A 14,302-nucleotide genomic window follows, 5' to 3' on the forward strand; every position below is an offset into this window, starting at 1 on the left:
TCTAGCAAATAGTTGAACTGCGGATGGCATTTTTGCATGAGTGTGTGCAGTTACTGGGCATTTCTGGTACCAGAGAGTGATAACTAGTAGACATTCTTCCTCTAGTTCAATAACTTTTAAGCTAGCCATGTTATGGTTATACCAACATTTTTATGAAATGTTGTCACATTCAAATATAAATGCGGTTTTCAAAACCTGCTCCGAATATTTATATTCCTTTCTAAGGATAACACATTACCCACAGTACTCTTTAAAGTAGCTCAGACAGTAAGAAAAATGTTTACTTTTGTTTATTTCATATTTCAGAATTTGTAAGGAATATTATTTTATTTTATTTATTTATTTATTTATTCAGTGTTTTGTATAGCGCGAACTTGACCCCGTAGGGCATCAGAGCGCTTCACACATCATGACAAGGTAAATTATCCAGTACAAAGTTCTGTATAGCATTAAATATATTCCAATCCAGTTTAATGTTGACATCTCTATTTCTTTTGATATCTGTTATAGAACGTTTGCATGCTGTAATAATAGAGGGACCATGTCCCGAAGGGAAGCAAGAGCCCTGTAATGGACAAACGACATTAACTCTAAAAACTCTTGTGTCCTTGAGCGAGAGTATGTGGGCGAGCCATGTGTGGATGCTCTGTAATGTTTACGGTAGGAATTTACTCATTACGAAGATCTTTGTTTCTTTCTTGAATCTTGCATGGTTGGGTAGCCTTTTGATATCTGGGGGTAGCGAATTCCATATTCTCGGTGCGGCACCTGAGAACGCTCTGTTGTAAGTTTATTTTTTTGCGGAAAATCGATGGTTTCAGCACTAGGTCTCTGGTGCTCCTTGATTGTCTGATTCCCCCAGACATCACCAGTTTCTGTGCTAGGTATCTTGGTGACTTGAAGTGTAGAGCTTTGTGCGTTATGCACGCCAGTTTGAGCTGAATTCTGGCCTCATAAAGTAGCCAGTTCAGTGCTTTCAGGTGAGGAGAGACGTGGTCACATTTTTTTGAATCTGTTATGAGCCTTGTTGCTGCGTTGAGGCAGGCTTTAAGGGGTGCTGTTGCAATTTTGGGGAGCCCAGAAAGTGTTGTGCATCCGTATTCAATCCTCGAGATTACTAATGCTTGAACTGCCATTTTGAGGTCCGCCGTTTCGATGAACGGTTTCAATTTCTTAAAGTAACTCAGGTGAAATCTTGCATTTCTCACCAGTGTGTTAATGTGTGACTGCATGTTTAGGCTTTGGTCTAGCGTTATTCCTTGAGATTTGGTTGAATCTACAGTGATCGGGGTGCCGTTGAGTGCGGTGATCAAATTGGTCCATTCCTTTATAATGGGCGGAGATTTGGCGGGTGAGATTAGGAGGAATTCTGTTTTTTTTGCGTTTAGTTTAAGCTGATTGCTTGTTAGCCATTGCATCGTCGCTCTTGGCAGAACCTCAATACAAATGCAAACAAGATAACATAACATTAAGAAAACATATAACAGAATTTAAAGATTATAACATTTTCAAAACTAAAGGATGACATTTCAACCAAATGCTTTTCATGAAAATGCTTTTTGCATAAACAGGTTTTCAAATTTCTCGAACTGGCTTTATCCTAAACCTTTTAATTTTACTAAAATCATATATATTATCTGAATAATACAGTTGTTTAGAAGCTTTCATACAGCCCTCTTAATTCATTGCTCTGATATTGTGCTCTTGCAGAGTTAATCATAATTGATAAAAGTGTGTGGGCCCCTTGGTTCAAGAAGGTAAAACAACTTAAACAACATATTAAAATGAAGGAACTATGGCTCTACCCAAATACAATAAATAGAGCAACTGTCACAAAACTGAAAAGAACTCTCAGGGATTCCATGTTGTGAGAGACTTGGAATGACCATAAAATGTAGACCTTTTTTGAAAAGTTCCTCCTGAATAAATGTGCTTCTTATTTTGAGCCATACATGGGTAGAATCAGACCTCGGCAAACTCAAACCTTCTACCTGAAATTCAGGATTGGTTGTCTCCCGTCAGGGTCGGTCTCAGGCAAATGGGGCAACACAAGATCATCAGTGTCCCAGTGCCCCATCTGCCCGCTTCTTCCTGAGACTGAGGAAAACTTTCTGATCTTTTGTCCAAAGAAAGTGTTAGTCGCAGTCTGCAAACTCACGGGCCCAGCCCATTATTGGGATGCGCTTAGATTGTTCAGTAGCGACATAAGGGAACAGGTCGTGCTCGCAGTCTCGAGGCATCTTTGGGGGGCATGCATGGAGAATTAGATCACATGAAGTGACCAACGAATTGTAAAGAACGATCTTAGCGGCTGTGTTCTGATTTAAAATATGTGTTTAAAGTTGTCTTCTATAAGTGTGTATTTTGCTTTCTCAGCTGCTATTAATAACTTATGCTATCTTTCAATGAAAGGTACCCGCATCAGCCCATACAAAGTGCCCATGGATTTGAAACTGACTCTAGGGGTTGCGTTGTTGCCTTGCTGTTGTATTTTAAGCTCTGTATAATAATTGTGTCATAATTCCATACAGCTGTTGTTTGTTAATATGTATTGCATTTGTGCCCTGGAAGGAATTGTATAAATATGAATTGTTTTTTTGGTAAATAATTTTAATATCTTCTTGCTGTATGGCTTTTATGGCTTTTAAAAGTCGAAATAAAGTATTATTGATTAATTGATATTGAGCCATACAGAACATACAGCTTGGGGCACTGGGCCAGGCCATTTCAACCCCTTCACTGTGAGCAACAGCATTCTGCCTTTCACAAGAGGCCCTTCAGTGCCAGAGTCTATTATGGTAAAGTTTGCTTTGCCTTTTGAGACAAAAAAATATTTTTGCTTTTAGCCAGTTGTTTTTTACTTTGTTTGAAGGCCCTGCAGTTTCACCAAATACAAAGTTTTGCAAAAATCGTGAAAAACTAAACAAGCATTGGCAAACCCAAAAGGCTGGCAGCCAATGCCAGACCAAGTGGCTTTGCCAAAGCTTGGTCTTCAATGCAAAGAGGTCTAGACAATCTCTCAAAAACAGACTGAGTGCAGTCTCAATGTTAAGCCACCAAAGCAAGCTGGGTTGTATGGTGGGAAATTGATGAGGAATGCTGTACTGAATGTGATGGAGAGGGAATTATCAGGGAATCAGAAAGACTGCCTTATGGATGAAATTGGGAATAAGGGTCAAATGCTAGAACTGGTAACATCCCTTCACATGGTGAACGTGCAAAGGTGCCCGTATAAGCTTATTTATTCTCCACAATTGAAAGTAGAAATTGACTAGAGAGCTCTAGGCACTTTCAAGTAAGACGTTGTGTATTCCAATTTGAGAGACATTAATGTTGGTTATGAAGGTCAGATTCGAGGGGACAGTAGTGCCTGATGCAGAAAAATCTGAGGATGAAGTTACCAGAAGATATTATGTAGGTAATGTGACTGAAAAAAGGTTTGGATATACGCTGACTCCCAGGGCATTCGATTTCTGGTATATGAAATTATCTTCATTAACAAGGGCTGCCTTTGATGTGGAATACCATTATCAAGACGTTAAGGCATAATTGGTTGTTGTATTTCTAGGATTCGATTCTGGTCAGTATTTAGTACAGGAATTTGGATCGAATCAGTGCTAGGGGAAGGGGTTATATAAAGCTCTGTGACGAAGGCAAGACAGAAGGATGAAAGGCTCAGTTGCCCCTTTCTGAATTCTAATTTGTCACTTGCAGGACAGACACTGACATATGGTGAGGAGACACACACACGTGTACCCTTACATTACCTTTACACCAGGAGCATTAACGTGCTGTGTTATTATTTACAATTCGTAGCACTTGCCTTTTCTTTGCAATTCTGTTCACCCATCTTCATCCTTTCCTCAAACCCCCTACAATCAATCAATCATGGTATTTGTATAGCGCACTACTTACCCGTAGGGTCTCAAGGCGCTGGGGGGGGGGGGGGGGGGGGAGGGAACGTTACTGCTCGAACAGCCAGGCCTTGAGTTGCTTCCTGAAGGCGAGGTGGTCCTGGGTTGTCCGGAGGTGGATGGGGAGGGAGTTCCATGTCTTGGCTGCCAGGTAGGAGAAGGCTCTTCCTCCGGCGGTGGTTCTGCGGATGCGTGGAACGGCGGCGAGGGCGAGGCTGGCGGAGCGGAGCTGGCGGGTGGGCGTGTGGAAGGTCAGGCGGGTGTTGATGAGCTTGGGGCCCAGGTCGTGGAGGGCCTTGTGTGCGTGGGTGAGGAGTCTCAACGTGATCCTCTTGCTGACAGGGAGCCAGTGCAGGTCTCTCAGGTGTCCGGAGATGTAGCTGTGCAGGGGGATGTCCAGGACGAGTCGTGCTGAGGCGTTCTGGATTCGTTGGAGTTTCCTCTGGAGTTTGGCGGTGGTGCCGGTGTAGAGGGTGTTTCCGTAGTCCAGCCGGCTGGTGACGAGTGCCTGGGTGACGTCTTCCTAGTCTCGGTGGGGATCCACCGGAAGATCTTTCGAAGCATGCGCAGGGTGTTGAAGCATGAAGATGAGACGGCGTTGACTTGTCTGGTCATCAACAGGGAGGAGTCCAGGATGAAGCCCATGTGGCGTGCGTGGTCCGTTGGCTTGGGGGTGGGGCCCAGGGCAGGGGGCCACCAGGAGTCGTCCCAGGCTGAGGGTGATGATCTCAGGATGAGGACCTCCGTCTTGTCAGAGTTCAGTTTCAGGCGGCTGTTCTTCATCCATTCGGCGACGTCTTTCATCCCTTCGTGTAGGCTGGCTCTGGCCGGGTCGTTGGTGAGGGAGAGGATCAGTTGGGTGTCGTCGGCGTAGGTGATGATCTTGAGGTTGTGTTGGCGTTGCGAGGGGGCGCATGTAAACGTTGAAGAGGGTGGGGCTGAGCGATGATCCCTGTGGAACGCCGCAGATAACCTCGGTGGCCGCTGACTGGAACGGGGGGAGGCGGACTCTTTGGGTTCTTCCGGCGAGGAATGAGATGATCCACTTCAGGGCCTTCTCCTGGATTCCAGTGTTGTTCAGGCGTTGCACTAGGGTGCGGTGGCAGACAGTGTCAAATGCTGCGGAGAGGTCCAAGAGGATGAGGGCCGCTGTTTCCCCGTTGTCCAGTAGGGCTCTGATGTCGTCTGTGGCCGCGATGAGGGCGGTCTCCATGCTGTGGTTGGCTCGGAAGCCGGACTGCGAGTGGTCGAGAGATCCATTCGTCTCGAGGAAGTCGGCTAGCTGTTTGTTGACGGTCTTCTCGATGACTTTGGCAGGGAACGGGAGGAGCAAGATGGGGCGGAAGTTCTTGAGGTCGGTGGGGTCTGCTGATGGTTTCTTCAGCAGGGCGCTGATCTCGGCGTGTTTCCAGCACTCCGGGTAGGTGGTGGTGTCGAAGGAGGCGTTGATGATGTCGCGAAGGTGGGGTGCGATGATGCCGTTGGCCTTGTTGAAAATGTGGTGTGGGCAGGGGTCCGTAGGGGATCCGGAGTGGATAGTGTTCATCGTCTGGGTTGTGTCTTCGGTGCTGACCGGGGTCCAGGTGCGGAGGGTGGAGGTGGGGAGCGTTGGTTCGGTGGTGGGGTTCGTGGTTGGAGGGCCGAAGCTGCTGTGTATGTCGGTGATCTTGTCGTGGAAGAAGGCGGCGAGTGAGTTGCAGAGGTCTTGCGAGGGAGTGAGGTCGTTGTTTCCGGCATCGGGGTTGGAGAGCTCTTTGACGATGTTGAAGAGTTCCTTGCTGTTGTGGGTGTTGTTGTCCAGACGTTCCTTGAAGGCTGTCTTCTTCGTGGCGCGGATTAGTTGGTGGTGTTTGCGGGTGGCGTGCTTGAGGGCAATCATGTTGTCTGTGGTCTGGTTGGTGCACCAGGTAGCCTCCAGGGAGCGGCAGTTCTTCTTGGAGGTGATGAGTTCGTCGGTGAACCAAGATGCTTTCTTGCTACCGTGTCTGCTGGGAGAGTTATTCAGTGGTGCGAGGACGTCAGCGCAGTTGGTGATCCACTGTGTGAGGTTGTTGGCGGCTTCGTTGGGGTCCGTTGAGCTGGCGGGGGGGTTCTGGCTGAGGGAGGCGGTGAGCTGGTCGTCGGTGATCTGGTTCCAGCTCCTGCGAGGGGCCTGTTGTGTGCGGTGGTGGGTCGTTGTCCTTCTGAAGCTGAAGTGGACGCAGCTGTGGTCGGTCCACTGGAGTTTGGTGTAGTGGCTGAAGGCGACGTACTTGCTGGATGAGACGATTGGGTCGAGCGTGTGGCCGGCGTAGTGGGTGGGGGTGGTAACCAGTTGCTTGAGTCCGAGGTTGGCAAGGTTGTCCAGCAGGGTGGCGGTGTTGTGGTCCTTGCTGTTCTCCAGGTGGAAGTTGAGGTCCCCCAGGAGGATGTAGTCGGTGGAGTTGATGGCGTGCGGGCTGACGAAGTCTGTGATGTCTTCGATGAATCGTGTGCGTGGTCCCGGTGGTCTGTAGATGAGGGTGCCTCTGAGCGTGGTCTTGGGGTCGATGTGTATCTGGAAGTGAAGGTGTTCGGCGGAGGTGAAGGGGTCATCCGAGTTGGTCGTGATGCGGATGGTGTTCTTGTGGATGATGGCGATGCCACCTCCCGTCTGGTTGATGCGGTCCCTCCTGGTGATCTTGTAGCCGTCTGGGATGGCGATGGCGACGTCGGGTGCTGAGGAGGCGTTCATCCAGGTTTCCGTCAGGAAGGCGATGTCTGGTGCTGTCGAGTCGAGGAGGTTCCAGAGTTCGACGGCATGCCTGTGGACGGAGCGGGTGTTGAGCAGGATGCACATCAGATGGTTGTTGCTGGGGCTCGGTTTGGCTGGTGCGGTGCGGGTTCGGAGGCAGGTGAAGCGGCAGGTTTGGCAGGTGAAGGGTCCGTGGGTGCGTCTCGGGGTGGCTCGGTAGCAGGCGGTGTTTCTGCCGGCGTTGAGTGCGTGGAGGGTTGTGGTGTCGTAGGTGAGTCGGGTGCGCTGGTGTCGGTGAGGGCCAGGGGGTCTGGCGCTGGGTGCGGTCCAGGCGCAGACGGGCGCAGACGGGCTTGCCTTAGGCGCACCCGCTGCGCGCGCGCGTCCGCTGCGCGCGTCCGCTGCGCGGCCTCCATATAAGGGGGAGAGGGAGGGAGGAGTAGCTGGGAGGTGGGAGCGGGGAGGCCAATGGGAGTGGAGGGGGCGGGGCAGCAGTGGTCAGCGGCGGGAAAAGACAGGAAAAACGGCGGGAGAAACCGGTGAGGGACACGGGGGGAGGGGGGATACAGAAGAGAAGGGGAGAGAGGGGGCACAAGGGGAACAAGGCTGGGAGCTGAGAGCAAGAAAAGGGGGTACAGAAGAGAAGGGTTAGGAGTACAGCAGAGAGGCAGGAACCACAGAGGAGCAGTCAGCCAGCGGGGGTGACCGGGCAGCAGCAGGCAGCTGACACGGGTGCAGGAGCAGCAGGGTCACAGACACACAGGGGGCTGCGTGGCGGTGAGGGGAGCGACCTGCCTAGTGACAGGGTCAAGTCTCTGTGCTTTCAGTTCTCCCTGCAAACCCTCCTTCCAGGTGCAGTCTGAATTGTGTTATTCTGTAAATCTCTGCCTCAAATCTCAATCTTTCACTGAACGCACCTTCTTCCTTTCAGAATCTAGATAGCCTAGTTTATTTGTGAAGACCAATGCTTCTCTCCTGAGATTTTTGTTAGCGATTTGTTAATCACCAAATGGCTTTCTGCGAAAGACTTGGTCAGGCCTGAGTACAAATTAAGCTGAACAGCCTTATTCTTCAGAGTGGTCCTTGGATAAGAGTGGTCTATCCTTTAATGCTTTCACTAGCAACCATGTAATTGATTCCTAAAAGTTTTCCTGTTAGCTGTGTCAATTTAAATACAACAGATGGACTGTCACACAAATATTAGGCCACCTAGTCAGCCTAGCTACAGTGGCGTCAGTAATTTAACCTGAGTATATCAGCAGTCTGCTTTCTACTCCATCTCAAGAAGTCCCAACCATGAAGCCAACACCCCAGAACCAATCAATGATGCTCTCACTCAACTAATGTCCCTACTTCGGAATTTTGAAGGAATACAGGGGGTGTTCTACCACAATACCGAGTGCATATCGACCTGGATCAGTATCAAATGTAGAATATCGACTACCAGCATATCGTCATGGTAAGTAAAGAAAATGCAGATATACTATTCCTAAATTAAAATCTATGTAGCTTTACAATATGTATCTTTAAGACACATAGATGTGGAGCTTGTAATAGTAAATTTACATATACCTGTAGATGTCCCTTAACAATATAGTGGTAGATGATATTTTGCATTTAATATGGTTACAAGTCCATATGTTCTCATTCCATGTAGTGACATACAACAAAATAATGGGCAAACTAAGCTCGGAGAAACTGAGAGAGAAAATAAGTTGTGCACTGAACATGAAAGGCAGGAGACTGTACATCATGAGTGGTATGGGCACTTAGAGACAGAGTACCATACATTAAAGTAAGTCAGCAAATAGGCTGAATCATTTATGGTAGGTCTGAAGTCTAGAATGCACAAGGCACTTGTTTACCAGGTAATGAGAACCTACAAGACCTAGTGCTTAACCAAACAGTGCAGTCATCGAGGATATCATTGTATACAAATTACAAAAGGGTGTAGATAAAGTGTTTGAAAAAGCATGCATAACATGCTAAACTATATATGCTAAATATGTGTGCATTATTTCAAATATATTCTACCCAGTTTGCCTGATTCATCAGTCCTTTTTGAGACTCATGCACCAGAAGATGACAGCAATCAGTATCACAAGAAGTGCAACAACAAGATGCCCATTGCCCTGAGTTGATTCCAAAGATGTTGAGAAGAGATTTTTTGTGTTACTATTCCCTAGCTCAAAGTTGCTATCTCTACTACATCCAGGCATGTCGTGATCACTATGTTCTCCTACATCCTCAACAACAGCTCTATCTTTTCTTGCTGTAAGAATGGTGTCCTGAGGAAATCCTCCTTCATCTATTAGCTGATCTATGTCATCGTACCCAACCCCACCAACCTTACATATAGCTCCATGTATACGTTCTTTATCAATGCTTTCAGGACCAATCCTTCCCATGTTCTCCTGGCTGGTCTCCTCGCGATTTGCTTTTTTATGGCTTTTTTCATAATTTTTACTAACACCCTCATGATTTCCTTTTTTATAAATAGTAAAACTATTTACTTCATCATCCCCACAGACATTTTCAGTATCACCGACTTGTGTTTCTTTACCAGTGTCATTCCCACCCCTCTTGCCAGTATTTACATCTTTTGTTTCTATACCTGTGTCATGCTCCCCCTTCTTGCCCGTATCTTCACTTTTCGTTTCTTTACCAGTGTCGTTCCCACTCCTCTTGCCATTATTTACATCTATTCTTTCTATACTAGTGTCGTTCTCGCCCCTCTTGCTCACATCTTCACTTTTTGTTTCTTTACCGGTGTCGTTACCACCCCTCTTGCCAGTATCTTCACTTTTCGTTTTTATACCGGTGTTGTTCTCACCCCACTTGCCAGTATCTTCACTTTTTGTTTTTATACCGGTGTTGTTCTCAACCCTCTTGCCAGTATCTTCACTTTTCGTTTCTATACCAGTGTCGTTCTCACCCCTCTTGCCAGTATCTTCACTTTTTCTTTCTATACCAGTGTCGTTCTCACACCTTTTGCCAGTATCTTCACTTTTCGTATTTATACCAGTGTCGTTCTCACCCCTCTTGCCCGTATCTTCACTTTTCGTATTTATACCAGTGTCGTTCTCACCCCTCTTGCCAGTGTCTTCATTTTTTGTTTTTATACCGGTGTCGTTCTCACCCCTCTTGTCAGTATCTTCACTTTTTGTTTTTATATCAGTGTCGTTCTCACCCATCTTGCCAGTATCTTCACTTTTCGTTTTTATACCATTTTCATTCTCTCCCCTCTTGCCAGAATCTTCACTTTTTGTATTTATATCAGTGTCGTTCTCACCCCTCTTGCCAGTATCTTCACATTTTGTTTTTATACCATTGTCGTTCTCACCCCTCTTGCCAGTATCTTCGCTTTTCGTTTTTATACCATTGTCGTTTTCACCCCTCTTGCCCGTATCTTCACTTTTCGTTTTTATACCAGTTTCATTCTCACCCCTCTTGCCAGTATCTTCACTTTTCGTTTTTATACCAGTGTCGTTCTCACCCCTCTTGCCAGTATCTTCACTTTTCGTTTTTATACCATTGTCGTTCTCACCCCTCTTGCCAGTATCTTCACTTTTCGTTTTTATACCATTGTCGTTTTCACCCCTATTGCCAGTATCTTCACTTTTCATTTTTATACCAGTGTCGTTCTCACCCCTCTTGCCAGTATCTTCACTTTTCATTTTTATACCAGTGTCGTTCTCACCCCTCTTGCCAGTGTCTTCATTTTTTGTTTTCATACCGGTGTCGTTCTCACCCCTCTTGCCAGTATCTTCACTTTTTGTTTTTATATCAGTGTCGTTCTCACACATCTTGCCAGTATCTTCACTTTTTGTTTTTATACCATTTTCGTTCTCTCCCCTCTTGCCAGTATCTTCACTTTTCGTTTTTATACCATTGTCGTTTTCACCCCTATTGCCAGTATCTTCACTTTTCATTTTTATACCAGTGTCGTTCTCACCTCTCTTGCCAGTATCTTCACTTTTCATTTTTATACCAGTGTCGTTCTCACCCCTCTTGCCAGTGTCTTCATTTTTTGTTTTTATACCGGTGTCGTTCTCACCCCTCTTGCCAGTATCTTCACTTTTTGTTTTTATATCAGTGTCGTTCTCACCCATCTTGCCAGTATCTTCACTTTTTGTTTTTATACCATTTTCGTTCTCTCCCCTCTTGCCAGAATCTTCACTTTTTGTATTTATACCAGTGTCGTTCTCACCCCTCTTGCCAGTATCTTCACTTTTTGTTTTTATACCATTGTCGTTCTCACCCCTCTTGCCAGTATCTTCGCTTTTCGTTTTTATACCATTGTCGTTTTCACCCCTCTTGCCCGTATCTTCACTTTTCGTTTTTATACCAGTTTCATTCTCACCCCTCTTGCCAGTATCTTCAATTTTCGTTTTTATACCAGTGTCATTCTCACCCCTCTTGCCAGTATCTTCACTTTTCGTTTTTATACCGGTTTCGTTCTCACCCCTCTTGCCAGTATCTTCACTTTTTGTTTTTATACCATTGTCGTTCTCACCCTTCTTGCCAGTATCGTCACTTTTCGTTTTTATACCAGTGTCATTCTCACCCCTCTTGCCAGTATCTTCACTTTTCGTTTTTATACCAGTGTCATTCTCACCCTTCATGCCAGTATCTTCTCTTTTCGTTTCTTTACGAGTGCCGTTCTTGGCAGCATCGCCACTTTTCTCATCTTTAGCCTCTTGCTGCTCCGTGACAAATGATTTTGCAAGCAGGGCGGCTGATAAAACCAGCAGTGTGCCAAAGATGACTTCTCCTACCAGGCCAGACATGTTGTTGCAGTCAGGATTATACTTTTTGCACTTTTCTAACAGCGCTGATTGAAAAATATTCACAAATGCCTCTCTTTTGGCTTGTATGTCACAGAGAAACCTTGAAGCCATCAGGGAAACCTCTTTGCTTATTTCTTCCTTTGCTTCATTGTTTTTTAACAAGAGGTTCAACTTTGTCTTCCACTTCTTCATCATCTGAAAAATAATAGTGAAGAAGATGGAAGCATTCATTAGAATGCATGTTGCTTCAGCTGTTACATGGCCGATCATAGTCAAATTGAATACACATTATCTGATCCGTAACTCCTAAATCCTATTAGCTACCTTCAAGAATTTTAAAACCTTTGTTAAACTTACCAAAATCGACTCTGCAAATCCAGACATGTTGAATGTTTTGTAAATGTCAAAGTTTTGGTGTAGACTTTGGAGCAGCTGCACCTAACAAGTAAGCACATGCACAAAGGGGATTATTGTAGGTGTGTCAAATGTATTTGTTTAAACAGGGTTTTCTATGGTACAGACCACACTGCAAACTGTTCTCCATCACATTGCAACAGAACAATCTCAAAATGAAAAAGACAACCTAACACAGCATGAAACAACAACTATACCAACAAAGTTACAGCCATTGAGGGAAAGGAGGATCAAAATATACTCAAAGTTGATTCATCGTTCCGTCAATAGTGTCTGGTCTCATTACAGCAATAGTTTGATTTTCAGTAATACGCCTATTACAGTGCATGTAATAAGAACAAGTAGGAGATTACCACTACAAACTATTTTTGGCCTCATAGTTGTTAGTTCAGTTACCAAAATTTACCAACACTCTAGAGGTCACTCACAGTGTTTATGGGTGGGAGAAGGAAGATCGGTTAAGCTACATCCAGGGAGAAAGAGGCACACCGGGGAAGAGGCGGCATGAATAATTGGGGTGTGGTTGTGTGGGCACATAGAAAGTTTAAGAGTCTTGGTTGGAAGTGTCAGGCTGTGCCTGAGGGATGATGCCTCTGCAGCTTGCAAGGACTGAATGGCATCTGGTTGACAGTGCTGAGAATGGGACATCATGGGATTTGGGTAGAGTTCCCTTACTATGTTCAGAGGTCCAGCAGTGCGCAATTGCAATATGTGTAGTTGTAAGGCATAAGTCTTACAGTTTGTACAATAAGATGAAACAGAAAAATCAGCTGGTTCTGGTTATGAGATTATGTCGAAAGAGGAGGTGGAAACAAAGGTCTGCATAGGTAAAGATGCAGTAAAGAGCCTTAGAGAATTTCACAAACTTCTGGTACTGTTTGGAACCAAGTGCAGAACACCATATGGTGAGCAGTTTGCTGCGAAGGAATGCTTAAAAAGCAGACTTTTCACTAGTGGCGGTTGGTGAATTAGGCATGGCGATTGAAGCCTCACCACTCTCCAGCCGCTACCCAAGGGAATCATTTCGCAAAGCTCAGGGACAGAACTCAGGCCATCAATTTTGACGCTGACTCCCTTGCATAGATGCTATGCATGTCGACTGTGGGCCGCCTTCTTAGGCCTGCTGTTTTTACTGAGCATGGGGCAGGGCAAGCATTAGCCCTCACTCAGGCAAAAAAACCTCTCCTAATCTGTCCTTGCTCTACGGATAGACAATGGAGAAAGGGCCATTGGCAAGACAAGTGCAAACTATTAATAATGACAGGTGCTGCCTGTCCTGCCACCATGTTGTTCCTGCTTTCAGGACTTTAGTGGAGCCAGAAGTACAGCTCCAGTGCTGCTGGGTCTAAGAAGGTCATTTGGCAAGGTCAAAGAGCCTGTTTGGGTATGCGTGTATGTGGATTATGCATGTGTGAGGGTAAGCGTATAGATGTGAATTAATATTAGTGCCTGTAATTGTGTATAATGAGGGTGGTTAAGGGACAGGACTTGCAAACAAGACATGGCAAGGAATTAATCTTCTCCTAATAGTCTCCAAACCAACACACTGAGGGCATGCTAGACACATTTCTCGCTTTCCCTTCTCCAAACCAACACACTGAGGGCATGCTAGACCCATTTCTAGCTTCCCCTAGCATAACAGTGGACAGTCACAACCAATAACCCTAACAATGTTGTGAGCAGTATTGACAACATTCTGGCTAGCCATGTCATAAAAGTGGCAGATCCTTGGCATGTGATGGGCATCTTTGATACATTTTTGCCAAGTGTGAAACTCCTTTTACAAAACGTTTTTGGCTCACCCGGCACAATGGAGAGCTGAAGGAGGGTGGGAGGAAAGAGCACAGATGGTGGGAGGGGGCGGGGGGGGGGAACTGGAGTTATATGAACTCTTAGAGAGTGCATGTAAAAGGTTTATTAAAATAAAGTATCTGCAGGAGCCTGCGGCCAGGGGAAGGACACTGACCACAGACAGGAAGCTGTATTTGGTCCACCTTCTTGAACCACAACACTCCCAGCTGCTCGGAAACAAATTCTGTGTTAATACATAGTGCAGCATGTTATAAACAGCATTTATAGTGGGCAGCACTTGGAAACAAGGTACAAAATAAAGGGTAGAGCGATATGTTATTAAATCTTTGACGTCTATTGCTAGACCCTCAGCTGCTTTTCTGACAACCCCAAGGTGATTTTGCATGACCGAACAATGGTCTGCGATACTGCATATTCTACGAGCCCATATATAAATACATTAAAAAACAACAACAATGATGCAGGACCACAAAACACAGGGGGTTAGGGAGGCCTTGAAAAGTTCTCCTTCCAGGCTTGCGGTGATTAGATGCTGCAGCTATACAATATTGTGAAATAGCAGCGCCATACGACCACTACTACGTTTACAGTCGTACATGTATGAGGACAATGTGAATAACTTTTTCATCAAAGGTCAAATGTCGCCTTCATTTTATCGC

General features: G+C 45.8%; 1 protein-coding gene across 1 annotated transcript in view; it reads right to left on the minus strand.

Annotated features, from left to right (window-relative positions):
- Positions 1-274: 274 nt before the first annotated feature.
- The window catches only part of LOC146772974 (uncharacterized), a 107,893-nt gene continuing 93,865 nt past the window's right edge, over positions 275-14,302 (minus strand). Inside the window, exons 8-10 of the mRNA XM_085637371.1 lie at positions 11,775-11,855; positions 9,242-11,612; positions 275-1,436 (exon numbers count right to left, since the gene is read on the minus strand). Coding sequence (XP_085493497.1) covers positions 1,390-1,436; positions 9,242-11,612; positions 11,775-11,855 — 2,499 coding nt within the window. The 3' untranslated portion in view covers positions 275-1,389. The remainder of the gene's footprint in view (positions 1,437-9,241; positions 11,613-11,774; positions 11,856-14,302) is intronic.

Source organism: Triturus cristatus, chromosome 12 (genome assembly GCF_964204655.1).
Source record: "Triturus cristatus chromosome 12, aTriCri1.1, whole genome shotgun sequence".
NCBI classification, from domain to species: Eukaryota; Metazoa; Chordata; class Amphibia; order Caudata; family Salamandridae; genus Triturus; species Triturus cristatus.